The sequence below is a fragment of the Miniopterus schreibersii genome (assembly GCF_964146895.1).
Source record: "Miniopterus schreibersii genome assembly, chromosome: 8".
Lineage (NCBI taxonomy): Eukaryota > Metazoa > Chordata > Mammalia > Chiroptera > Miniopteridae > Miniopterus > Miniopterus schreibersii.
In genome coordinates, this window is record NC_138109.1 from 26,691,967 (window position 1) to 26,718,813 (window position 26,847).

The following is a 26,847-nucleotide window of genomic DNA, read 5'->3' on the forward strand; positions in this document are numbered from 1 at the left end:
AGAGGTGGGGGTGGGGCAAGGCATGTCAGAAAGGAGCCCTTAAGCCCCATCCATCCACCCCTTCCCGGTTCGTCTGCTGCCCCTCCCCCACCCCTCACCTGGAGGAAGGTGTCCCCATCTGTGCGGCAGAGCTGGAACAGGGCGTAGAGTGGGATGCAAATGACGGAGGACAGAGCCATGAGGAAGCCGATGGCCACTGCCCAGCCTGGATACTGGTAGTGGTTATAGGTGATTGGCCGGTACTGGATCACCGTGAAGATGAGAATGAACTGCAGAGAGTGGGGGATGGGAGTGGGCATGAGGCCCACCCAGCCCCCCTATCAGCACCCCTTCCCTTCCTCTCCAGTTTCCTAAGAGAAAGGTATTTGGGGGAGAGCAGGGCCAATGTCAACGTTTGGGTGGCGGAAGAAGCAGGTGGAACTGGGTCCAGGACGTGATTGGCAAGTACACACCGTGGAAAGGAAAAGGTCTGGCTTCACCATAATTCTGAACCAGTCAGGGAACAATTAAGCTGCTGTCACCTTTGGAAGTCAGTTCTGCTCAGACACTTGCAACAGCCTACTGAAGTTCAGACTAAATTCCTAGCCTTTTGGGCTTTTACTTTCTCACATCAAGGCCTCAGCTTATCTTTCTAGCCACATTACCCTTGTCTCAATGTCTCAGCTACACTCAGCATTCTCCACCCCTTTCATTTACTCTGGAGAATCCTCCGTGGCATCTTCCTCTGGCAAACCCTATCTGTGCAAATGCCACCTCCTCCAAGAAGCCTCTCCAGTCCTGGGCCGTGTGGTTGAGCACGGTCCTGTGCACGAAAAGTTTTCAGGTTCGATTTTCGGTCGGAGCACATGCAGGAGGCAACGGATTGATGTTTCTCTCACATCAATGTGTCCCTCTTTCTCTCTCTCCTTTCCTCTCTCTAAAATCAATAAAAAGGCCTATCCTCAGGTGAGGATTTAAATAAAGAAAGAAAGAAATGGTAAGAAGCCTCTCCAGATTTCCCGTCTCCTCCTGAAAGGCATTTTCCATCTGCTAAGCATTTGTTTAATGGTCCCCACAGGCCTGGGAGCTCCTGGGATTGCATCAGCTCTGGGTCTCCAGTGCCCAGTATAGCGCCTGGCACAATCTCATTTGCTGATTTGAACTGACTTCTGCAGAGAGGAGGGAGCAATGGGGGGAGGGGAGGGCAAAGCCCTTTGGTCTATGGCTGTGGACAGCCTGGGGAGGCTCCAAAGGCTAGAAATGTTGAGTGTCAGGCTGGGGGATGTTCTCAGGAGCCTCATTGGAAAGAGATGAGATGAGAAATAAAGCCTGGCAGCTGCAGTAACATAAAAACTAAAGGAAGTAATAACTATGTATGGTGTCAGATGGGTACTAGACTTATCTAGGAGATCATAAGGTATATAAATATCTAATCACTGTGTTGTATACATGGAACTAATATAATACTGTATGTCAACTATAATTTAAAAAACTAGCCCGGCCAGCATGGCACAGTGGTTGAGCGTCTACCCATGAACCAGGAGATCATGGTTCAATTCTCGGTCAGGGCACATGCCTGGGTTTTGGGCTCAATCCCCAGTAGGGGGTGGGCAGGAGGCAGCTGATCAATTCATTGATTTTTCTCTCTCTCCCTTCCTCTCTCTGAAATTTAAAACCAAACAAACAAAAAAAGATTATAAAAACAAAACTACCTCCTCTGGAACGCAGGCCTCAAAAAAAACTAAAGGAAGCAGAAAGATGACGGGCAGGTGGCTCATGGGCCACCCAGAGGGCCTAGTGTGTGTGCTGCTCCCCAGCAGGGCTCAGCATTCGCCTCCTGAGCCCTCAGCTGTGTCCTAAAGCTCAGGCTCCTTCAGCCTTCCCAGTGACCAAGTTCTGGAGGTCAAGACCCACAACTGGACACTGCACATAGTAGGAACTTAAAACAAGTTTCCTGAATGAACCTAGATCCTGATCTAGGTGTAGACAAATCCCTTATTTGAGCTGACAAAAGGATGGAGTTTATCAAAAAGAGCTTTTCAGAAATCTAAAAACATGTCCACAGACCCTGGAGTCCCCTTAAGGTTAACTTCAGCTGCTTTTCTTTGCACAGAGAGGGCACTGCCACTGTGCCTTACTCTCTCAGACATACTGGACCCGGGATGAGGCTGCCCCCATGGACCCTCCTGGTGCCCACCTCCTCCTTGCCTCCTTCCCTGCCTATGCTGGTGCCCCAGCTCCCCAGGTGACAGCCTCCTAGGGGCTGTGGGGGATGCGCTCCACTCAGGCAGGGCCTGGGTCCCAGCGACCCCCCCACGGCACGGGGCTTGGCAGCAGTGCCCGCCCTCCGGCCTCTCGCCACTTACAGGAGACTTCCGCTCCTCCTGTTTCAAGGCTGGGCCAGTGGCCAGAGCTGGTGCCTCCGCCAGGCTCGGGGAAAATCCCACACTCTATGTGGTGGAGGCTTCAGCCCCCAGGGGCCTTTTGTTCAAACACATGAGCCAAAGTGAAAACCCGATGCTGACCTGTGGCAGTTAGGTGTGACGGGGCGTGACTCCGGACACTGCCCTCGCCACTAGGCTGACCCCTGTCACTCAGAGATGACCTGCTGCTTCTCTGTGGAGTGGCCATTACACTATCAGACCCCTTATGCCCCTGCTTCTCACCCTGAGCATAAAGGAGAACATGTAAAGGAAGCACCAGCTCCTTCCTGTGGTGGCTTCTAGTGTGGCACCGGCCTGGCACACAGGCTCCAGACTGGGCTGCCTGCTTCCGCCAGTGGCAATGCCTTTTTTTTTTTTAAATATGTTTATTGTTTTCAGAGAGAGGAAGGGAGAGGGAGAGAGATAGGAACATCAATGATGAGACAGTCGTTGATCGGCTGCCTCCTGCACACCCCCTACTGGGGATCGAGCCCATAACCCGGGATGTGCCCTGACCGGGAATCCAACTGTGACTTACTGGTTCATAAGTTGACGCTCAACCACTGAGCCACGTCAGCCGGGCTACACTGCCTTTTACTGGCTCAGTAACCTTGGGTCAGTTACTTAAGATCTCTGTGCCTCAGTTTCCTCATCTGTCAAGTGGGGATGATAATGATACCTTGGAGAATTATAGTACATGAGTTAACATATAAACAGTGTGCAGAAAGTGCCTGGTTCCTGGCCACGGTGGGAGTTCTCGCCACCAATTCAGCTCCCAGATGGGGTTCCCAGGTGTTAGATATTGTTGGAAACCAAGACCTCCCCCTCCTGAGTCAGCCCATATCAGTGCTTGAAAGGTTTACAGGTTGCCCCTGATCCTGAGCTGACATCTGGCTCTTACAGCCTGCTTCTGGAATACTCATGCATTCACAGCACGGCCCCCGGGCACAGGAGCACCTCGGTTATGACGGATTGGAGACAGATGCTCAGTGAGGCTGACACCAATATCAATAATGGTTCCTGAGGCCCCTCCGGGGATCCCAGGGAGGGAGGGCCGACTCTCAGCTGCTGCCAGACTGCTTTCTCCTCCCAGGCTGGATGCTGTCTTCAGTCAGATTCAGTGCTCTGTGCTCCCTTCCTAACCCACGGTCAAGGCCAGTGTGGCTCCGAGTCTCCACATGCCTGTCTAACTCTACGCAACCTCCCTTAGACTACAATGGCCAGATTTGGGGAGCCCTCATGGGAACTCTGGCCAGATGGATGGGCTCCTGCTCTCCCTCTGGTGGTTCCCTAGAGAAGGGCACTTGCCAAGAGGCAGCAGGGTGAGGGAGAGGCCAGCCCAGGAACTTACGAAGATGATAGCTGGAGACACGAAGCGCCAGCAGATCTGGAAGAAGAAGGGTGGTGGGAATCCCAGCATCATCTGGATGTCCTGAAAGTAGTTCTGGTGCCCTGGAGAGAGGGGTGTCAGTGGCTGGGCAGGAAGCAGGAGAAGCCCATTGCTGGGGCTCAGGAGGCCATGGAAGGTTGGGCGCTTACCATAGATGTACATGATGGACACACACATGATGCAGGAGATGACGACCAAGGAGAAGCTGGCCGCGTAGTTGTCCATTAGCAGCAGCCAGTAGATGCCTGCCTGTGGGCCAGCGGGTAGCTGAGTCAGGGCACCGTGGCTAGGCTCCCAGACCCGTTATCACCTCATACCCTGGCCACTCCGGCCCAGCCTTCCTCTCAGCTCTTACTTGGCTGGTGAGGGGGATGCCCAGCAGGAAGCCTGCCACAGCCACGCTCAAGGTCACATAGGTCTTTTTCTGCAGGATCCACTCATTCCCCACCTCATCCACAATGGCTGTCACCAGCGTCTCTAGGAGGCAGAACTGAAGGGTATGGCCATCAGAGCAGGGGCCTGACCTCTGTGCCTTCCCTCCTTCCACAGTCCTGCACCTCCTACCTGAGTGCCCAGCCCCAGCAAGATGAGCATGAAGAAGAAGAGCAGGGACCAGAGCGGGGAGATGGGCAGCAGTGTGAGGGCCTCTGGGTAAGCAACGAAGGCCAGGCCGGGGCCGTGGTCTGCCACACGGGACACGTCCACACCCAGGTGATTTGCCATGAAGCCCAGGATTGAGAAGATGACAAAGCCAGCATAGACGCTGGTGGCACAGTTAGTGATGCTGATGATGACGCTGTCCCTGATGGGGAGGAAAATAGGCCAAGTTCAGGGCACAGAGCTTGCTCCCCTCTGCCCAGTTTGGGCCAGGAGAGGACTTGGAGACAGGGAAAGTCCTAGGAATGAAGGTGTTCCCAACCTCTTTTCTGGTCTACTCGGGACCTTTTTAAGTGGGCCTGAGGCTCTTGAGTCCTCACAGACCCCTCCCTGGGCACCGCCATCCCTACCCTCTTCTCTCTCCTGCCAAGGTTCTCTCTCCACCCTCCAGCGACTTGATCCAGACCCAGTGTTTCCAGGACCTCAGGTGAGTGGGAGGGAGGGCCCTGGTGGGCCAGGGGGCTGCACTGCATCTGGTGGGACTGGGGTAGCTGGGGTCAGGCTGTGGAGAGGGCAGGGAATGGGGGCGTCCCCAGGAATGGTGGGAGAGTCTCACCGGTAGCAGTTGTTATGGAACTTGTTGTAGGAAGCCATGGTGATGAGGCCTCCCCACGCGCAGCCCAGGGAGTAGAAGATCTGGGAGGCAGCATCCCCCCATACCTGTGAAAGGGAGAGGCCAACGAGGAGCTGTGGTTAGAGGCAGGTGTCTCTCTGCCCTTCCCCAGCCCTTCTGGGTCTCCCTCCACATCCCACCTTGGCCTCCAGAATCTTGTCCCACTGTGGGGTCACGTAGTACATGATGCCCTTGAAGGCTCCTTCCAGGGTCACTCCACGGACGAATAGGATGGTCAGCACCACATAGGGAAACGTGGCCGTGAAGTATACCACCTGCGCAGAACAGGCCCAGTGGACTCCTCCGGGCTCCTGCCTGGTCCACCTCCCAGCTCCAACCACCGCTCACACTCTCCCACGGCCCTTCACCCCCCCCCACACACACACACGTGCCCGCACGCCCCGGGCAGCAGAGGCAGGACCTTCCTGGGTGGGCACAGGCCCTGTCAGGGGAGGGGTGCTTACTTTCCCTGAAGACTTGACTCCTCGGATGAGGCAGAGGAACACAACCACCCAGGAGACACAGAGGCAGCCGAGGAGGGGCAGTCTCACTTCCCCAAAGTTCCCAATATCGTCTGACAGCTTCAGCACGTAGAGCCTGGGGAAGGGGATACTCTGTCATTGAGCGGCAGCCCCAGGGCCCAGCCTGGCAGCTCCCTTCTTCCCACTCACAGGTACTAGGAGCCCACTGGAGCCACTGTGGGGCCCCAGCTCCCTCTGTTTGCTGCCTCCAGGGAGTCCACTGCTTGCAGCCTCTCCCAGAACCCCCAAAGGTTCCTGGAGGTCACACCCCAGGCCTGGGCCACCCCCTCAGCCCCTGGAGTATGGAGATCTCTCTGTCCCCACTCAGGTCCACCCCAGTCCCTTGCTTGTACATTTCTCCCTTCTGGAATGCCCTCTCCTCCAGACTGGATACGTCCTATCAGGCATCACCTCCTCCAGGAAGCCTTCTGAGTTCACCCACATTAGTATCCTCCACCTCTGATGAATCCAGGGTGGCAGCAGAATGCTGAATAGACTAGAGGCTCTGGAGCACACAGGCTGGGTGCCTCCCCGGCGTATGTGTGGCTCTATCTGGCGCTCTATGCCCCACCAGCTGTGCTCCTTCAAGCACCTGGACATTTATGTGTCAGGTCTTGTGCTAGGTATTGGGCATATAGACCTGGATCAGGCATTGTGGGCACCGCCAGGAGGGGTGTCTCAACCCCATGGGGAGGAGCATGCTGGAAGGCTTCCCAGAAGAGGTGAGGTTTGAGTTAAGGCTTGAGAAATGGGGAGGAGGTAGGTGAAGACAAGTGGAAGTGTGTGCCAGGCTGAGGAAAGAGCACATGGCAAGGGGTGTGATGAAACAGCACAGTCCAGCCTGGGCTTGTCGGTAGCTCAGAAATGCTGGAAGAGAAGGTTAGAGGAAGAGAGGACAAGGGATAGGAAGGGACCAGATCGTATGAAGTCAAAACTAAGTTTGAATTTTATTCTGAGGGCAATGGGAAACCTCTGAAAGGTTTTTATAAGAGCACTTTCAGAGTCTCTCCTTGGCTCAAAACCTTGCAGCAGCTCCCATCTCTGGCCATGGAAAAGCCAGAGTCCTTACAGGGCTATGAGGCCCTATGTGATCCACTGTCCCCTATCTGCCATTTCTCCGATCTCCTCACCTACTCTCCACCTTGCTCACTGCTCCAGCTGCACTGGGCTCCTTGTTGTTCCTTAACCATGCCAGTCCCTCTCTCTGAAGTGCTCTTTCCCCCAATATCCATACGTACACATAGGTATGTGACCTGTGCAGTAATACAGGACCCCACGTTTAAAAAGGCCTAGTGCTTAGTTTAATGTTCTGCCATTGCCATCTTGAAATTCTTAATACATTTGAACAAGCAGCCTCATATTTTCATTTTGCACTGGGCCCACAAGTTATGCAGCTGAGCTTATCAACATGGCTCCCTCCTTCCTCACCTACTTCAGGTCTTTACTCAGGTGTCCTCTTTGCCAAGCAGCCTTTTCTAGCTACCCCACTTAAAACCGCAGCCCTGGCCCCAGCCCAGCACTCCTTACCCTCTTCTTTGCTGTAATTTCCTCTGCAGCACATATCTCCTATCATAATATAAATTTTACCTATTTATTTTGTTTGCCATCTGTCCTCTGTGAAGACAGGGGGTTTTGTCTGTTTTGTTCACTGCTATATCCCCCAGTGCCTAGCACAGTGCCTGGCACAAAGCAGTGCTTTATAAATATTTATTAAATGAATGAGTGAGTGAATGAATGAATACTGTGGTAAAAGAATTGGGAGGTAAAAAGGGAAAACCAGGAGGGAAACCACTGTGGTTGGTATAGTTGTCCAGGCTACAAATTATGGGCAAGAGACAAGCTCTTGAGCCTCAGTTTCCTCATCTGTACAATGGGCATATTAACACCAACCCAGAATAATTATAGATAAATTTAGGTAAATATAGGCTCCCTTCTTTCCCCTCTTACAGTTTGGACCGCTTAGCAATAGCTCATTCTTAGCTATTTTCACCTTTTCTCCCCCAAATCAGTTCTCAAACCTCATGGCAAGATTTTTAATACCTTGTGATGAGATGTCACTCTGTCCCTCATGGGATGATGTTGCCAGACCTGGTATTGGGTATTTGCTTGGCCAGCCTGCCAGGCTTGCAAGTACCTTGGTCTTCTTCCTTATGACCTGCAGAGGGTGTTGTTTACCACTTCCCTCTCCTGCCCAACACCTGCCACTGCCATGGTTCATTCAACAGAGCCAGGCCCTGGGCTAGGCCCTCTCCAGGCTCTTTTGTTGATGGGGGAACCAAAGACAAAGGGATGGGAGAAGTTCAGGAGCTGTGGCACCACCGAGGAGAGGCTCCTGGCCCCCTTCAGCAGTGTTCTCCAACCACTGTTCCTTTGTGGCACATAGAAAAAAATATTTTTGGCTCATTGGGGCAAACAGACAAGGTCACTCAAACCTGAAGTCAGCCAGAGACCTGGGCTTCCCAGGCCTTGCCTAACGGAGGGCACATTTATGATAAAAGCTCTGCCCACCAGAATAGCCAGAGTCCTTCTGCTGCTAGTACTGAGTCACTTTACTTCAAACACAAGCATTCAAAGTAAAGAAATCATTTTTGTTCAAAAGATTTTTCAATCTTAATTATAAATGTTAAACTGACAGTGTTTTATACTATTTTTTATTGCAATACAAGGGATTACAACACTGGCAATACTAGCACTACAATACTGGGGATTAAGGAGTTTAAAAGGCTAACCTGGGAACCAAATAATGAATTCAACCTTTATTTTTATGGCACCATATTGAGTTTTTGTTTTTGGCTTTGGACCATGTCCTTTTGAAATCAAACGTTTAACTTAAGAATTCTGGGAACCCAACATATTTACAAGTTGGTTCTTGACGCAGTACATCTCTGGAATAATTCTGCATTAGTTTTAAATTTCCCAAGCCATATGGTAAATACCTTGAGAACAGGACATCCTAGTCTATTCCTCCGAATCTCCAGCAGTGGCAATCATTGGCCTATAGTTCTTAGTGATTTATGCTGCATTCTCATTTCATCTTTATAACAATAGGTAAGTGCTGTAAGCATCCCCATTTAATGGATGAACAGCTAACATTTAAAGAGGTTTGATGACTTCCCAAAGCCACACAGGTGGTCAACGGCAGAGCGAGGATTTGAATGAGGTCTATGTGATGCAAGAGCTTCCATGAAGACACTAGGAGAGGGGTGCTGGGATCCGAGTCCCACTGGGTGCCGGGTGCTGTGCTGGGCACCCCAGGGGCTATAGGATGAAAGGGCATGGTCATGCTCTGAGCAGGAATCAGACCAGCACACAGAGGACTGCAAAACAAGACTAAATAGTTGCTGAGGCAGGGAGAACTGTAGGCCAGAAGGGCGAGCAAGAGGCTGACATGGGATCAGAAATCTGCCCTCGGGGCTCCTCTCACTTCAGAGGAGCAGTTGTTTAATCTTTCTTTTGACTTGCTTTCCTCATTTGTAAAATGGGAATATTTAATAATATCTGCACAGGCTAGCTAATAAGGTTGTTGTAGGGCTCAAAAGAGATCATGCAGCTTTCCAAGGGGGCGCTGGAGAGTGTGGACCAAGAACACCTGCCGAGTAGCCTTGGTCTAATTAACACCAGGCGCCGGGCACAGAGGAGCCACATGGAACCCAGAGCATATATCCTGATGCAGAAATGCTGCCTAGTTCCTTATCCTCTGAATGTCGGTCTCTAAATCTAAAAAACAGGGATGATAATGTTATCTGAGATAATACGCCTGGCACATAGTAGGTGCCCAAGAAATGGGGGTGCTCACTCCTCCCTTTCAAACGACCCTCTCAAGGGTCATTTTCCCAGGCTCTCCAGGAGGGGGCGGCAGGGAGCCATTCTGCAGGCAAGGATTCCAGCCTGGTACCACAGCTAGGTAGGCAGGCCTGGCTCCAGCCCTGGCTGAGAAGCAGAATTCAACTGGCCACCCAGTTGGGCCCCCACCCATGACCAGTTTTCTTCCTCCCCTCTGACTGTACTGGATAAACTCTCCAGAGCTTTGCCCTGGGTGACCCCACTGGGCTGGGAATCCCTGGCAGGCAGCCCCATGGCAAGTTCTGGAACATCCTGGGGGGTGTGGGTGGGGCTTTGTGCATCTGGGAGCTTCTAGAGAGTTTCACCCCAAGTCTAGGACAAGTTTCCCAGTCCACACCATGCCTCAAATGCAGAACACATAAATGGGTACTTATTTGCTTAGTTTTCCCATTAGATGTGAGCTCCGTGAGAGCAGTGTCTGTCTTACTCCCTTCTGTCTTCCCTCTGAAGGCAGTCCCTGGTACCAGGTGCTCAAGAAATGCACTGTCCAGTGACTGACTGAGTCTGCCCTGTTGTCTACACAGTGAACCTGGCACCCCCAAGGGTAGTGGACCTCTCAGCCCTCTTTGAATGTCTGTAGCCCAGGATGGAGGCTGGCTATAGACACAGGGAAGCTAGGCCACAGAGTTTGAGCTCTAGGACGGGGCTTAGAGGATATGGACCTCCTAGGGCTTCAGGTATCACTGGGGTCTTGGCCATCTCTCTCATGGCTCTCATGACCCAGTGGAGAAAGCCTCAAACCCTTACCCTGGCCTAAGAAGCCCTGCTCCATATGATGCCTGCTGGCTTTTTCTGTTTCAGTACTCTGTATCCCACCTGCCCCCAACCCTAGCTCCAGTTTGCCATCTCCTCGCCTCTGCTTACCTGCTTATGTCTCTCCCAATCCCTTCTCACCTCCCCCTCTCCTTCCTCTGAGAAGCCTTCTTAGCCATCTCATCTTGCCTCCATCCCCTCAGGCCTGACCACTACCCCCTCATGCCCCCACCACACCACTGCACATACCTGCACCAGAGCACCTGCCCCTGGTCTGATTAGCGACCTGTCTCCCCATTGGACTGTGAAGTTCTTAGGGCAGGAGCCCCAGGCCACTCACACCCCATGGACACATGGGGCCCAGGAGAGCTATGTAGTGCATGTTTGTGGAGTGGATGAATGAGGCTTACCCATCAGCCCCCAAAGCCTTCTGCCCACAGGATCCCCAACAGGACATGGGGAATTTCCTCCAGGATGGCCTGCTGTGCCCTCATACCCACCCAGCTAGGACAAGGTGCTCCAGAATAACTCCAGTAGCAGCTGTCCTTCAGCCGGCTCTGAGGCTCTGGCCTCCTGTTACCACAGAGCACAGTGGGACCAGGCTGTCTTTCCCAAGCACAGCTGGATGATGACAGTCCCAGGCTCAGGAAACTTCCATGGTGCCTGTATTCTGCAGCATTAAATCTAAGCTTAATTCTTATAAGTTCTCCAGGAAGGCCAGTGCTCCCTCCTAGGGCACTTTACAACCCATGTGTTCCCCACATATTTGTTACTCTCATCAGAACAGGTTCCCCTTAGTCTCAAGACCAGCTGTTGCTCATCTGGGCCCCAGGGCCTTTGCTCATACTGTTCTCACCAGGAAGTCATCCCCCTTTTCCCTGACTCTCTGCAGACTTGCCTGACTGCTAGCTACTTCATAAGGACTCCCCAAATCAACGTCTCATCTTTCACTGTTCCCTGATGTGTCAGCCTCTTCTGAACAAGCCATGAACTCCTTACATCTCTTCATGCACCTCTGCCATGCTCGGTGCCTAGCAGAGGGCTGAACATGCAGCAGGCACCCTACCAAGTCTGCAGACTGTTGCCTGATGGTGAGAGGACTGAGGGTTGGCACCAGGTGTCCCCACAGCCCAGGTCTAATGGGGGCCTCACCTCCAGTATTCCTCACTGGGGCTGGTCCTCTGGAGGGTGCGGTTGAGCAGGTGGGAGAGGTTACTGGGCAGGGTGGCAGGCTGGGAACCATTGGTGAGGTTGGAGGCGTCCAGCACACCGGCGCAATCAGGTGTGTTCCAGGGGTTATTGCAGTAGGCCCAGGGCAGCACGTGTGTCATGGACGAGAAGAAGTAGTAGAAGGCAATGCAGATGACCACATTGTAGTAGATGCCGATATACGTAGACACCACCATCATGCCATAGCCCACACCTGGGGGAGGGTGGAGAGAGCAGCAGCCTCGCACATCTAGCTGAAGGAGGCGAGGTTCATTTTAAAGGGCCGAAGGGGCAGGCTTCCATGGAAGGCCACAGAAGGGACAGGTCAAGGCCTTGGCAAGTGCAAACGGGGGGGGGGGGGGTGAAGGGGTTTTGTATATACACGTGGTAGGAAGGAAGGGTGGAGGCCAAGCAAACATGGATCCCAGCATGTGACCATGGCCTTGGTCATTGATGTGAGGCATGGAGTCAGCATCATGGCTCCATAGGGGTTGGCAGTGTTTGTACAGATGGGTTGGCAGTGTCTGCACAGCCCCCATAGGCCCAAGTGTGTGTGTGTGTGTGTGTGTGTGGGTACCCTGCCCAGGCCTCACCTTTGAACATGGGGCTGATCCTCCAGACCCCCAAGCAGCCCTGACTTGCAAACTGGCCGAAGGAGAGCTCCATGAAGAAGAGAGGGATTCCGCAGAATGTCAGCATGATGAAGTAGGGAAACATGAAGGCGCCTGGCAGGCAGGGAGAGGGCTGGCTCAGGGGCAGGCTCGGGCATCCCTCCCTCTTCCTGCTTAGGACCCAATAGCCAAACCTTTCTAACTGGCTAGGACCCAAGGAGGGTGTGCTGTGCACTGAGCAGGAGCCTGGGTCTGAGGCACACTACCCATGTAGCCTGACTTTGATCTTGACAGAGGCTCCCAGAAAGTCTGCTCTGAGCAGAACCCAAGCCCCAGAGCCACCACGTTTAGGTGGAATTTGATGGCTCAAGCCAGCAATTTCATAAACATTAGTTGCTGGAATCCTCAAATGTCCCTGAACTATTTAGGGGTGGCTATTGAAACACAGGGGATAGAAGACAGGGAACCTCAGGAGGTTGGGATGCTTTTTTCCACCTCTCTTCACCCTGAGGGAGCAGACTGCCAGGGTCAGGGGTGGTCTGCGTCTTAGGTAAAGGGCATCTAAGCCAGAGATGGGGCCAAAGGAGACCAGGGTCAGAGGCCAGCCTGTCTGCAGTGAGGTCTGTGCCAGGGAGGGGCTGGTCTGGGCCCTGGTGGGTGGGCTCTATCCAAGGGGGTGGTCCCTGCCCTGTGCCCATTGGGTACCTCCCCCGTTGCGATAGCAGAGGTATGGGAAGCGCCAGACATTGCCCAGGCCCACGGCATAGCCCACGCTCGTCAGTACAAACTCGATCTGGTTGCCCCAGTTGCCCCGTTTGAGGTTCTGGTCCCTCTTGGTGGCCTCGCTGGGCACAGCACCATTCTGTGGGGATAGGAAAGAAGTTTCCATCAGCAAGGCATCTGTGCTTCCATGGCTGACCCTCTGATCCTCCCCCAGTGGGGACACCATGGACCCTCCAAGCTCCTGCCCCCCACACTGGGCTTCCCCTTTGCTGGCAGGAGCCACAGGCAGGCCTAACAGAAGAGGGGAGCAGGGAGGAGTGGCTGCCAGAGGGTGCCAAGTGGGGCTTCCCTCACCAGCCCCTGAGCAGTCCGTGCCAGGGGCACCAGCCCACCTGAGGAGTTGCTGCCAATATCTGACAGGTGAGATACTGAGAGGGAGCAGGAGTAGAGAGCATCCCAGCCCCAGTTCCTCCAAAGCTTCCTTTTCCCCTTTGGGTGAGGATCTGGGAGCAGCTGAGCTTCATACTAAGCAGCCAAGTCAGGCTGGGCACAAAGGGGCCTGTGTCCAGACAGCACCCCCCACCCGCCACCACCACATTGCCAGGCTGAGCACGCTGCCCATGACAGGCGGCTGCAGAGGAAGGGATGCTGGACCCCTCCAGCCGAAGTCTTTTCCTGGGGGCACTGGGTAGGCAGGGCTGTGGGGTAAGGAAAGGGGGGAACAACTGAGCAGGGCCAGACCTGGGGAAGGCATTCTGGGACTCAGGATGGGAGAGCCCACTGGAGCCACCTATATTGCCCGCGGCTGGGAGGGGGCCCTGGGGAAGCTGACCTGAGCTGGGTGTTGCTGGCCATGAGTTGGGAAAGGAGAGCAGAGTTGTAGGCACCATGCCAGACTTGGAGGACATACTCTGCTAGGGGACACGGAAGGCATGATTCCAGGAAAGGGTCTCTGAGCTGAGAGGGGGGAGCTGAAGAAGAGGGGGCTGGTCAGGACGGGCAGAGAAGGGGATTTGCCCCAAGGGAAGGATGCCAGACCTGCCTGGGAGCTATAGGCCTGGGCCGGGTGGCCGGAGGCCACGCTGCGGGCAGTGCCTTTCGAAACCCCACCAGCACAGTTGGGACTGGCTCAGCAAGTCCCTTTAGAAGTGTGAATGTGCGCCTTCCCCATGCCGTACCCCTTCCGCCCCTCCCAGGTGGGCAGGAATTCAAGCCACCCTGAGCCAGAGCCCGAGGGGTCAGAGGGGTCTCACTAAGAGACACAGGGACCCCAAGAGTCACCAACAGAGAAGTACAGAGAGTCCTTGAGTGACAGAGACAGTCTTGTAGAGATAGGCTCTTCTCCTGAGAGAGACAGACAGGAGTCCCTGGAGAACACCCGGGATCAGAGACAGCAGCACGGCCTCTAAGGAAAAACAGGCAGCGACGCTGACCCTCGGCTTGAAAGAGACATATTCAAGGGCAGTGGTCATGCTGGCCAGGAAACAAAGAGTCTGCGCTTTGAAATGCTGTCAGACCCTGACACTGGCTGACAAAGGCAGAGGGGAGGAATGGCTTCACGGGGACCTGGGCACCTTCCGGAAAGGCACTGGGAACGCAGACACGAAGGCCCCATGCCCCGCGGAGGCCCAGCTGCGCACCCCTTGCTTCCACAGTGGGCTCGCACACTGCGACTACTATAGCACAGACACCCCTGTGGAGCGACTGTACTCCACACCCAATCCTGCACTGTCCCCAGCAGAGACGCTGGGAGTTTGGGGCACAGCCCCAGGAACTGTGCGTCTCCTTCAAGAAGCACCCAGAGCAACTGGCAGGCTAAAAGAGCCTGCGTATATTCATTTATTGATTCATTCGTGCGGCCATGGAGATCTACTAACACCTGCCGTTGGCCAGGCGCTGCACCAGGCACTAGGAATTAAGCAATAAACAGACATACCACCCACTCAGAGCTAGAAGTCTAGTGAGGAGTAAACCATCAAGGAAATAAGCAAAGACATAATTTTTATAAGCAACTCCAACCTGACCACAAAGGGGCATGTCTCAAGTTGAAGGAGCATGAAGGAGGATGGGGGGACGGGGGTGTCAGGGAAGGCCACCCTGGTGCAGAGGCTTGAAGGCCAGCTTGGCTGTGGGAGACGGTGGCTCACAGCCCAAGTGTGCCCTCTGCGAGAGGCCCCTACAGCATCCTGCCTAGGCCTGTCACCACCTCCCAGGGCCTCCTTTGGGACAAGCCTAGCAATGCCGCAGGGTCAGGGGGCGTTTTTTCAGAGGGCGTGAGGCGTGCTTCGGGTAGTTTATTCATTCCCAAACAAATCCCAGCCAGGCAGCGCTCCTATATATCGACCCTACAATAACAGTTTCATTCTGTCCAAGGCTTGTTTACTTAGGGGCACAATGGGAGATTGTGGAGGCTGCAGAGTACTTGGGTGGGGTCAGAGCAGCAGTTACAGCTGTAAAAGAGACAACAGAGGGTCCAGATGGCCTCATAGGCAGGGCGAGGGTAAGGGCCCCGGCAGACAGCAAGGTCCCCAAGGCTTTAGGTTTGAGGCCTCTCTCCTGGCCCTAGCCCCCGCAACCGAGTGCTGCAGGAACAGACTTGGATCTCTGCGGTCTGCTCGTTGCCTGGCATGGAGGGGCCTGGGAGGGCCCCTGGGTGATGCTCCCAGCCACGTGCCACAGGCAGCCCCTGGATTGAGTCCACAAGAGCCAGCGTGCTCCGTTAATGAGCAGCACACAACTGAGCACGCGCTAACCAGTTCAGCTGTCGGGAGCCCCCAGGACAGGGGCTGGAACTGGCGGTTGGGGCTTGCAAGCTGATGGGAAGGTACCCAGATTAGGGGTCTGATGTGCAGAAGGAGCTGGAGGTCAGTGAAACGACAAGTTGTGCAAGATGCTCCCAGCAAAAGCAGCACCCATGTCTGTTCCCTGGCCCTGGATCTCAGCACTGTGGTGCCAAAACTGTGGGAGCTGTGGATGCGGTGCCCTGGCCATGGGAGCCTCGCCCACAGCTAGGCCTCTGACTTCAATTCCAGCACAAGCCACTTGGAATGTCTGGGTACCTGTGCTGGTGAGGGCTCAGTCCTCAGTGGACAGAGCAAGCCCACCTTTCTCCTAGAACATGGAGGGAAAGATCTCCAAAATACACTGGCAGGGGGATAGGGTCCCAGAACTCCAGTTCCCTTCCTTCTCCAGCCCGGCTCTGGGGACTCTCGGCTACTTCCTTCCTGGGCAGTGAGATCCATGGCTGGCGAGCCTTTTTCAAGGCTGCATAGTTATTTCCTCCTTGTATAATGTTCCCTAAACTAAGCCTCTTATTTTTTTGATCTGCTGAGTGGACAGCTGTGTCACTGATATTAACGGTCACTGCAGTGGTCGCCGTCTCTGAAGTTGCCCATGAAAGAACCCCTCTGTGCTCAGGGTTTGACCCAGACTGGCGGCTCGGCTGCGTAACCTGGCTGAGCCCCGCTAACTGGCCAGGCTCCAGGCTTCTCTTGCCCATTGCTCATCTCCCACTGTCCACCCCTCACCGCTCTCCCTTCCTCCCTTGCTCATACCTTGAAGATGAATTAAACCATAGTGGCTTGGGGCCCCTCTGGGTGGGCACCTCCTCCCCAGACTCCTTGGACAGTCCCTACCCTCACCCCTGATGCCCCCACCATTGGCCTGGTGGGCAGTCTCCAGGATGGGGAATACCCTGCCTTGTAACCAGGCTCCCCCAGGCCAGGCAGAATGCAGACTTTGGAGCTCTCTTTCTAAAGTGACCCCCAACATACAGAGACGCACACACATCAGACCCTCAGATGCCCCTTCCCCATAGAAACAGTCGTTGAGGCAGCAGTGTCCTTCCCTGCACAGGACTTGCGACTGGCCCTGGGTTAACAACCCCCCACCCCCAGCGGTCGCTTACATAAGTCCTTCACATAGCCCTCTGCCCAGCTTATTTGCTGCTCTGGATGAGCCTCAGGGATTAGGGCGGTTCAGCTTTGAGGGCGGAATCTGGGTCTCCCACTATGCCCTGGGCTTGGCAGGGCTGGACCCTGCACTGGGGGTTAGAACCCTGGCATTCTGAAGCCTGCTCCCCCAGTGACCCTGGGCAGGTCATGTACACTCTCAGCACCTCAGCATCCTTACGTAGGGAATCAAAGGAGAGACTAGACAACCTCAATAGACCTAATATTCTGTACTTCTGCCTTGCCTGGAATTTTGTTATTTCTGACTCTCTCCTGTATTTTCCATTAGTTCCCACTAGCTTTCTAGACTACTTTTGAAAAAATGTTATCACTTTTCTTTCCAATTATAAAAGCATTATAAGCTTATCACAAGCACAAAAATTGGAAACTACGCAAAGTGTGAAAGAGAAAACAAAGCTGTAAGCCTGCTCTCAGAGGTGACCAGCTCCACGGGATGGAACCCTCCTCTCTCCATGCAGGACTCAGAGAGAACCCAGATTTCCACCCTAGGCTACGGCTCTGTGCTGGCTCCTCACTCCTGCCCTCTTAGATCAGTGTCCACTGGATATTTTTGTGAATTGTGAGCTCCCTCCTCCTGCTCTCAGAGGGCTCTGGAATCCTGGAGCTGCCTGGCTGGACAGCCCCCCTGGGACCCAGCAGGCTGCTTGTTTGGGACTCTGGAGCCCCAGGGTTTGCTCATGGGATGAAGTCCATCCAAGACAAACTTTATGGAGAACGGGCAAGACCCCCATCCCAGACTGACCTTGAGCCAAATCCAGATCACTGGCAACTTTCTCTGAGCCCCAGGGGGGAATTTAAGCAGAACAGCCATTACAGTAAATTGCAGCTGCCTCAGAGAGCCCACGATCTCCTCACACCCCTCGGTTCTTGTTCCCCAAGTTCTCTCCCATCAGTCCAGGGACCCGGCTGGCTCTTAGGCAGCATCTGTCCTGCAATGACAGCCTTCTGTCCTTCACCTGGCGTCTCTTATCCAAGCATGTGAGAGAGTCAGGGTAGCGGCCAGAGGAAGGGGGTCATGGAAAAATCTACTTGAGGCCCAATCAGGGCACAGGGGTGATTAGTGCCTTCTGCCTCAAGGAAAACCTAAGAGTAATCTCTGGGCACCTACCAGGAGTCCGGGCCCTCATATAGCAGGTGAGATGGCAAGAACATGCCTTGTGCTATTTCACCCCAGAGCCATGATTGGCAGAGAGCTACCTGCCAGTTTGGGGAACAGCAGACAGAAGACACCCCCCAGTCGTGCCAGGCTCTGCTCCAGGCCTTGGGGAGCAGTAAAGGGGGGCATTGGGTGGGCCCTACCTCTGCCCTAGAGAAGCCCAGCAGCCCGCTCCATGCTGCAGCAGCAATGGGCAGTCTCTACCCCAGTTGGTTGGCAGCGGGCTGGCACTCTGGAAGCGGCTTTGATTTTTGACCCTGGCAGTAACTGAGGTTTGAGCACAGCTCTGCATAATGCTCCTCAAACTAACCCACATCTCTCCAGAAGACATTCCTTCTCTTGCTTTCTGAAGGTCAAGTTAGGATGCCCTACAGGATGGAGGGTGGCTTTCCTGGTCCTCTCATCCTTGCTGCCATCAGCCCCATTGCGCCTGACAACCTGCCTATGCCTGGCTTCCAGGGATGAGGGCACACCAGCACTCACCCCATCTGGGCACTTGCCCTGGACACTAGCGAATGTTCCATAGGGTCTCACCTTCCAGTTGAGAGTCTCGCCCCATCCCTCTCCCCCACCCTCACCACTGAGCCCATGTACTATGTCCCCCTGCCCCCTCACCCAGTCTCCCCATAGGAGTAACTGCCGTGGCAGACAATGGGGCTGTATTGATTAGTACAATTCCTGGGCACCTCCGGTCCGTCTCCCCGGGAGCTAGGACAATGCAGCTTTGATACACAGAGCAGATTCTCAGCAGGTCCTTGGGCTGGGGGAGCCCTCACACCCCCACTCTCCTCCCCCATGTCCCAACCACACAGCTAACTCTTCCTGCACTCCTTTGCACAGTTGCAACTTTCTGGGTCACTTTGGCTGGTGTCTGTCTCACTTGCTGGCTGTGCCTGCCCCTCCCTGGCACAGATCACTCAGCCCCTCTCCCTACCCCCAGCTCAACCTCCCAGACTGCCTGGCACCAGGGAGAGGGCTCGACCTTCTGGAAGGTGACTGACCTGTTCTGGGGAGGAGGGGGCCACAGGTCCATGAGCTGCGGCCATCCCGGGTGAGCACTCGGAGAGGAGCACGCGTGTCTCCACCGCTCATTCACACCTCTGCCAGCTCCGGCGACACTGCCGCATCCCCTGCCTCTCCCACTGCTGGCTGGGCAGCAGCAATTACTTTCACCTCATCTCCTCCCGAAGCTCTGCCTACCCCTCCCCTGGCCCTCCCCCTCCGGCCAGTCCCCATGCAGCCCAGCGAGGGTGCTCCAGAGCTGGAGTGAAGCATGGGGTTTGTTGTGTTTTTCTCTTGTTCCCAGCAAGTTATTGGAACAAAACACAGTCTCACAACCACAGAGTGAGGCAGAGAGAGCTCAGGAGAGAGTGAGAGGGTGGCTCACTTCTTGCCCTGAGCTGGGCTTTGGGGCTCAGATACTTCTGAGCTTGTAGGCCTGGCATTTGGTGGCCCCTGGTAGGGTGGTCGGGTGCCATTGGGCACTAGAGATGGGGGGCAGGAAGAAGGGGGTACAGCCCACAGGGCACTACTAAAGCACCTCAGACTTCTTAGAGTGGTGTGGGCTGGGGATGCTGGGCCCTGGAACTGTCTCCCCACCCCAGACTTAGGGCATCCTTGTAGGAGAATGTGACTGGTGGTGCAAGAAAGCTCTGGCCTCATGAACTGTGCCTTTACCTGCCTGAGGAAAGATGGCATTCGCTAAGAAGGGGGTCACCACAGACTCTAGGCAAAGGCGGGTCGTGAAATAAGGACCCCTGGGGATTTGTACTGCGTTGCCCAGAGACTGAGGTGTTGCTCTGGGAGTGTGCACTGCGTGGGCTGGCAAAGTCCAGAGGTGTCACCATGACTGGGGTAGGATGTGACTCAGACCCACCCAATCCCTCTTCTCTGAGGCCACACTCACTGGTCAGTCTCCAGCTGATGGTAAGTGCCATAAGCCAGTGGCCAGGAAGGTGGGCATGAGTGCTCTGGTCCTGGGAAGGCATGGCTCTTTCTGGAAATTCATAGGCTGGCAGAGGGCCTGATACATGGTTGGATCTTAGTAAACATTCATCAGGTGGAAGCATGTATAAATTTTGTTGTAAAGAACAGCTTTCCTGGCCTGGCTGGCATGGCTCAGTGGATTGAGCGTTGTCCCATGTACCAAGGGGTCATTGGTTCCATTCCTGGTCAGAGCACATGCCTGGGTTGCAGGCTTGATTCCCAGTACGAGGCAGCAGATAGATGTTTCTATTTCTCTCTCCCTCTCCCTTTCTCTCTAAAAATCAGTTTAAATAATAGAGAAAGAAGAAAAAAGAAAGAGAAAGAGAGAGAAAGAGAAAGAGAAAGAGAAAGGAAGAAGAAAGAAAGAAAGAAAGAAAGAAAGAAAGAAAGAAAGAAAGAAAGAAAGAAAGAAAGGAGGAGGGAGGGAGGGAGGGAGGGAGGGAGGGAGGGAGGGAGGGAGGGAGGGAGGGAGGGAAGGAAGAAAGAAAGAAAGAAAGAAAGAAAGAAAGAAAGAAAGAAAGAAAGAAAGAAAGAAAGAAAGAAAGGAGGGAGGGAGGGAGGGAGGGAGGGAGGGAGGGAGGGAGGGAGGGAGGGAGGGAGGGAGGGAAGGAAGAAAGAAAGAAAGAAAGAAAGAAAGAAAGAAAGAAAGAAAGAAAGAAAGAAAGAAAGAAAGAAAGAAAGAAAGAAAGAAAGAAAGAAAGAAACCTTTCCTGTAGGTTTGGTAAGGGCAGTGACTCCAAAGGGAACAGGCAGGATGACAATGAAATAAAAAGGGAGCAGGCTGTAGAATCGAATAGGCTTGGATGCCAATCCCAGTTCTGCCAGTTTCTCACCATATATAACCTTAGGCAAGTCACTTAACATGTCTGGCCTTAATTTCCTCATCTCTAAAATGGGGATAATATTCACCCATTATTGAAGCTAGTGAGCATTAACAATAATAGTAACATAACATATTAAGTGCTTACTATGAGCCAGACACTGTCCTAAATACTTGAGATATATATGTGTGTGTGTGTGTGTGTGTGTGTGTGTGTGTGTGTGTGTGTGTGTATATATATATATCAACTCATTTAATCCTCCCAACAATCCCTTGAGGCAGGTACATTTTTATCCCCTGTTTTCGGGAAAAGATGGAGACCGTCCTTGGCTCAAGCAAGTATTATTCTAAGAATGGCCTCAGACCCCACTGACTCAGCCACTCACTGGGCCAGCCTCGTGCAGCCAGGCCCCCAGACATGCTCTGCTGACTTCCTGCAGGCACAGACTGAGGGCCAAGGCCCTGGCTGGGCCAATGGCTCCAGGAAGGCCCAGTCACCCATGATGCCCAAAAGCTCACTTCCACCCAGGGTGGGCTCTGGGCTCTGGCTGCCCTGGCCTGGGCCCGGTGCCCAGAACAGGCAGCCCTGGCTGGATGGCTTTCTCTGGCTCTGGCCACGAGGACAGGAGGCGGCAGCAGCCCAGCTGGGCCCTGGCCGTAATGAGGCCTCATTAGTGGGATCCAGCTCCCCCAGCCCCACCTCTGACTTTTCTTAATAACAGTGGGCATGCTTCCAGGGGGGCAAAGAGTCTAGGGGCTTTGTTGTGCCCTGTGAGTCTGAGGGCAGGTCCTGCTGAGCTAGGACTGAGAAGTGCTGGGGATGGGAGGAGGGCTGCAGGGAAGCTGTATGAGGGGAGGGGAGGGCACAGGACTGAGTAGGTGGGTTTCAGGGAGGGTGGGGAGGGGGAAGAGACCAAGGTTTCAGGGAGGGCAGGGTCCTAGGTCCAGAGAGGGAGCTTGAGGAAGCTTGGGCCTTATCCTTTGGATCTAGGTATTGTCCATTTCACTGTGGAGGGAGTAGTTGCACATCTAGCTGATCATGTAGGCTGTCCTGGCTCAGAGAGCACCTCCTCTGTGCTAGGCATTATATAAAGAAAGCACCCACTATGGGCCAGGACCTGTGTTAGCAGAGTGCCCACGATGGGCCAAGTCCAACAATGGAAGAATGCACAATATGCCAGGTCTGTGCTAGGAAAGCACTCACTATGTGCTAGAACCTGTTTTGAGAGTGCCCACTGTGTGCCAAGTCCAATGCTGGGAGAGCTCCCACTGTGTGCCAGGATCTGTATTGAGAGACCATTCACCATGTGTCAGCCCCACATCACGAGGTGAGTGCCCCATGTGTGCCAAATTCTGTGTTAGGTGAGGACCAAATGCATGCCTAGCCCTGAGCAGGGTGAGCACCCACTGTGTGCCTGGCACTGTGCTATATGAGTGCCCACTGTGTGACAGGCTCTATACTAAGGAAGTGGCCAATGTGTGCCAAATTGGTACTAGTTGAGCACTTGACACATGCTGGGACTTGCGCTAGGTGAGTACCTAGTAGGTAGCAGGCCTTCTACCAAGGGAGTGCCCAATGTGTGCTGAGCCTATGCTAGTTGAGCACCTTCTACATGCCAGGACTTGGGCTGGGTGAGTACGCACTGTGTGCCAAGCCCTGGGATGGATACTATAGACAAGAAGTATCCGAACGCTCATGTCAAAGCAAAACGGAACTGGTCAGGGTGGGGCAGCCCCAGGCAACCTCTGGTGCTTACAAAACCTTCTACGGGAATTTGGATGTTCTGGCACCCAGGGACCTGGCCAAGGTGACTGCTTCTATTAGTCACAAGGCTTCCCAGTGCAGAAGCAACCACTGAGTTCTGGGGAGAGACCAAAGAGGTTCACCAAGGCCTCTACTGCCCAAGACACTGCATGAGTCGGGAGCTGATACAGGGGATGGGACTGAGTCAACCAGCTTGTGCACTTAGTGTGAGGCTGCAGGATTAAAGCTGACCCAGTGGGGCTCTTCCGTCCTGGCCTCCTCTCCTCCAGCTCCCTGTCCTCTGAGCCCTAGTCAGCACCCCCCCCACACACATGTACAGAGGTATGAGGTCTCCATGGAAGGACCACCCCACCCACCCCCCAGTGCCCCTAAGCATCCCAGCTGCTCCCAGGCTTAGAGGCACCCTGATCAGCTGGGTTTTTGCACAGCCCTGTCCTAGAAGCTGCTGAGGCGTGAGGAAGGCAGCTGAGCTGGTCTGGCAGAGACCATCTGGGCTGGGAGTGGGGGCAGGGACACATGCAGTAGGCATGTGGACCTGGGCACGTGCTGGGAAGTGGCCTCCTCCTCCATGGGGCACCTGCCACATGAAGAGCCGGACAGAAGCTCCAAGGATGGCACAGGATGTCTGTGGACACTAAAGAGACCCAGGGGTCCCAGGTCCTCACACCCAAACCTAGAGCAAAAGAGGATGGAAGTGAAGGCACTGTCCTCACAGTGAGGCCCACTCCCTGCATACTGGGGCACAACGGGCAAAAACTGAATGGAGGAGGCTTCAGTTCCAAACTGGGACCCAAGAATAGCAGAATAGCGTAGCCCAAGGTCACCAGTAGAACTGAAAAAGAGGCAGGAATGCCCGGCCAGGTGTGGCTCAGTGGGTGAGCATTGACCTAGGATCCAGGAGATACCGATTCAATTCCCAGTCAGGGCACATGTCTGGGTTGCGGGCTCGATCCCCAGTTGAGGCAGCTGATCAATGACTCTCTCATCATTGATGTTTCTATCTCTCTCTCTCCTCCCTTCCTCTCTCTGAAATCAATAAAGATATATTAAAAAAAAAAAAAAAAAAAAAAGAGGCAGGAATAGAATCTCAGCAACCACGGGGTTGCCCAGGGGACAGATGCTATGAGCCTAAAATGAAGCAGCAGCAGGCAGAAGCCAAAGGGCAGAGGGCACCAGGAAACCGAGCCCCAGCTATCTTTAGGCACATCCTGGTGCTGGGAACGGAGTCCCAAAGTAGCATTCCCTTCCACAGACAGGCTGGCCTGCAGTCCCAGGAAGCTCAGCTCTGGCAGGAATTCTGGGACATTGTGATTCATGCTCCCTACGGCCCATTGTGGGTCCCACATCCCTCCTGCCTGATTGCCTCAGTCCTTCCAGGGTCACTCCAGAGAAAGAAGGGCAGCCAGGGAGTACGCAGAGGGTTTCTTAGGTTTCATGGGGCTCAGAATCTCTAAGTTCCTAGACATGCCCATGGCAATTCCAAGACTTCCCTGGGAAAGTGGAGGCCTTTCTTGGTTCTATCACAACATCCACCCTAGCAAGTGTTCAGGTCATGAGGCTTCCATTTCTGTTCATTTCTGAGCACCCAGAGTTCAGGATGCCTCAGAAATGCTTTCAGAAGCTTGGTTCGTTTACAGTTGTTCCAACCAGAACGGGGACAGACTAGAGCAGGCCTGAGGGGCAGGATGCAGGGCCCTGAGCCTGGAGCAGAACCACTCTGGACGAAAAAGGGACCTCATACTAAACCTGACAAGCAAAGAGACCAAAAGTAACCCTATAAGGATGGTCTGAACATAAAAATTCCTAACTAAAAGCTTCATTTGTGGTAAGTAGTTAGGAGTGGAGCAAGAACGATGGGCCAGGTACAGGTCACCAGAATGAAAAAGCCCTGGCTGAAGGCTTTTGTTGGGTGGGACCTTGCCCCCAGGGTGACCTTTCCTCCCTAGAGATAACACCTAGGTCTCAGTTGTATTTCAGCTCCAGGCCCAGAAAAGCAACAAAACCTGACAAGGGATGCCAAGGCTGACCTCAGCTGTATTAAATAATGACCCCCTGCCCTGGCTTTAATCAATCAATCAGTGGAGACCTAGACACTGAAAGGACATACCTGAAAAACTGCTGAATATTCTATTGAGATCTTCTGCTGGGACTGCCCTAAAATCTCCACCCTTAAAATCCTTAGGACGAAAAAAGATCAAGTAGGAAAAATAAGATGGCAGCGTAGGTAACAGCTGCACCCGCTGCCTCCGGCAACCACATCAAAATTACAACTAAAATACAGAACCACCATCACTCAGAGCCTCCTGAGATCTGGCTGAACAGAAGCCCCACAACCAGGGAACTGAAGCAGCACCGAGACCGGGAGGAGGGGCGGAGACACGAGCGGATCGGGGCTGAATCACAGAGACGTGGCCACCGGCCCACACCCGGCACCGAGGTTGAAACCCGGGAGGGAATCTCAGTGGAGGTTTCCCGGAGGAGGGAGGGGTCCCAGCCCCACAGCAGGCCCCCAGCCCAGGGCTCCAGGCCGGAAAGAGACGTCCCCACAACTCCGGGCTGTGAAACCAGCGGGGACTGTCCCTGAGGGTCGCGGAGGCTGCAGGAGCCCCAGCAGCTCCTCTAAAGGGCCCGGCACAGACTCACTCGGACGCGCCCTCTGAGCCCAGCGCCGGGCAGCAGCCTGAAAGGACCCGGGACACTCGGGGAGGAACTAACCTGCCTGGAATCCGGGCGAGAGCTGGAGGGGCGGCTTCCTCCCAGGCAGAAGGGCTGGCAGAGGCCATGGCTCCTTTGTCGAGTCCTCCCCGCACACAGCCAGCAGGAGGCGCCACATTTGAATTGCCAGCACCTGACTCGCACCTTTGGCCCCGCCCCGTGATTCCCGGAAGCCCTGCCCCTCCCCACCTGCAGCTCATCCAGGCCATTTCCAGGGGCTTTTCTGTGCAAGTGGCCTCTTGAGTCCCATGCTTAGGACTTTCCTAAAATCTCTCAAACAAGCAGCAGCGGGCCCCATACGGCTTGATAAGTGGCCGCAGGCCTGGCACTAGCAGCAGCCTGCACTGGCTCATAGCTAGGCCTCTCCTGGGCACCTCCAAGCCCAGCACAAGTAGCAGCCAACTATAGTTTGCTGTGTAGCTCATGTGGGTGGCCCTGGGCAAGGCACTGGCAGAGGGTGACTTTGCACCTCCCGAGAGGTCCCAGAGACAGTGCACCTGGTGCTCAGACTCGACCACGTTGGATTACAACCCTACCATATCCACGAGTGACACACTCAAGGGGCGCGCTTGGTGAACACCAAAGCTCCACTGAAGTAAATCCTGCTCCATAGGAGTGTCTCCAGCACAGCAGCTCTCTGGCTGTAGTTGCAGCTGGTCCTCACAGCTGATTGGCCTGGGGGTCAGTTCCTCCCAGGGACGCCAACAGCAACCAAGGCTCAACTACAACAGGACAGTGCACACAGCCCACACAGGGGAGCACCTAGAAGGCCCAGCTCAGCTGACTGGGGAGGCTGAGCCACTGGACCCTACAGGACACCTACTACACAAAGCTACTCTACCAATTCCAGGAGACACAGCAGCTCTACCTAATACACAGAAACAAACACCTGGAAGCAGCCAAAATGTGGAGGCAAAGAAACATGTCACAAAGGAAAGAGCAGAAGAAATCTCTAGAAGAGGAACTAAATGAAATAGATCCAAGCAAGCTAACAGATAGAGAGTTCAGAATTTTGGTTATAAGGATGTTTAAGCAAATGGTTAGGGAAATAACTGAGAAAATTGATAACATAATAAAGTACCAATTTGAAATGAAGTCTACAGGAACTGAAATGAAGAATAATTTACAGGGAATCAACAGTAGAGTAGAGGATGCTGAGAATCAAATCAGCAATTTGGAACATGAGGAAACAAAAAACACCCAAGCAGAAGAGCAAAAAGAAAAAAGAATCCAGAAATATGAAAATAGTATAAGGAGCCTCTGGGACAACTTCAAGAGGCCCAACATTAGTATTATTGGGGTGCCAGAAGGGGAAGAAAGAGACCAAGGAATTGAAAACCTATTTGAAAAAATAATTACAGAAAACTTCCCCTACCTGGGGAAAGAAATCGACTTTCAAGTCCAGGAAGCACAGAGGGTCCCAAACAAGAGGAACCCAAAGAGGCCCACAGCAAGACACATCATCATTAAAATGCCAAAGGTTAAAGACAAAGAGAGAATCTTAAAAGCAGCAAGAGAAAAGCTGTTAGTTACCTACAAGGGAGCACCCATACGACTATCAGCTGATTTCTCAACAGAAACCTTGCAGGCCAGAAGGGAGTGGCAAGAAATATTCAAAGTGATGAAAAACATGGAACTACAACCAAGATTGCTCTACCCAGCAAAGCTATCATTTAGAATTGAAAGTCAGATAAAGAGCTTCACAGATAAGA

General features: G+C 53.8%; 1 protein-coding gene across 7 annotated transcripts in view; it reads right to left on the reverse strand.

Moving 5' to 3' along the window:
* Positions 1 to 26,847, reverse strand: part of SLC6A9 (solute carrier family 6 member 9) — a 36,464-nt gene that overhangs the window by 1,283 nt on the left and 8,334 nt on the right. Inside the window, exons 1-12 of one of the 7 annotated variants that reach the window (XM_081143668.1) lie at positions 18,851 to 19,000; positions 12,705 to 12,861; positions 11,982 to 12,113; positions 11,332 to 11,602; positions 5,527 to 5,659; positions 5,203 to 5,337; positions 5,006 to 5,109; positions 4,357 to 4,594; positions 4,148 to 4,282; positions 3,942 to 4,041; positions 3,754 to 3,854; positions 99 to 269 (exon numbers count right to left, since the gene is read on the reverse strand). In XM_081143668.1, coding sequence (XP_080999794.1) covers positions 99 to 269; positions 3,754 to 3,854; positions 3,942 to 4,041; positions 4,148 to 4,282; positions 4,357 to 4,594; positions 5,006 to 5,109; positions 5,203 to 5,337; positions 5,527 to 5,659; positions 11,332 to 11,602; positions 11,982 to 12,113; positions 12,705 to 12,861; positions 18,851 to 18,895 — 1,722 coding nt within the window. In that variant the 5' untranslated portion in view covers positions 18,896 to 19,000. Of the gene's footprint in view, positions 1 to 98; positions 270 to 3,753; positions 3,855 to 3,941; positions 4,042 to 4,147; positions 4,283 to 4,356; positions 4,595 to 5,005; positions 5,110 to 5,202; positions 5,338 to 5,526; positions 5,660 to 11,331; positions 11,603 to 11,981; positions 12,114 to 12,704; positions 12,862 to 13,554; positions 13,601 to 18,850; positions 19,001 to 26,847 lie in introns of those variants that run through there. The other 6 variants (XM_081143670.1, XM_081143674.1, XM_081143669.1 and 3 more) reach the window with 6 other exon arrangements.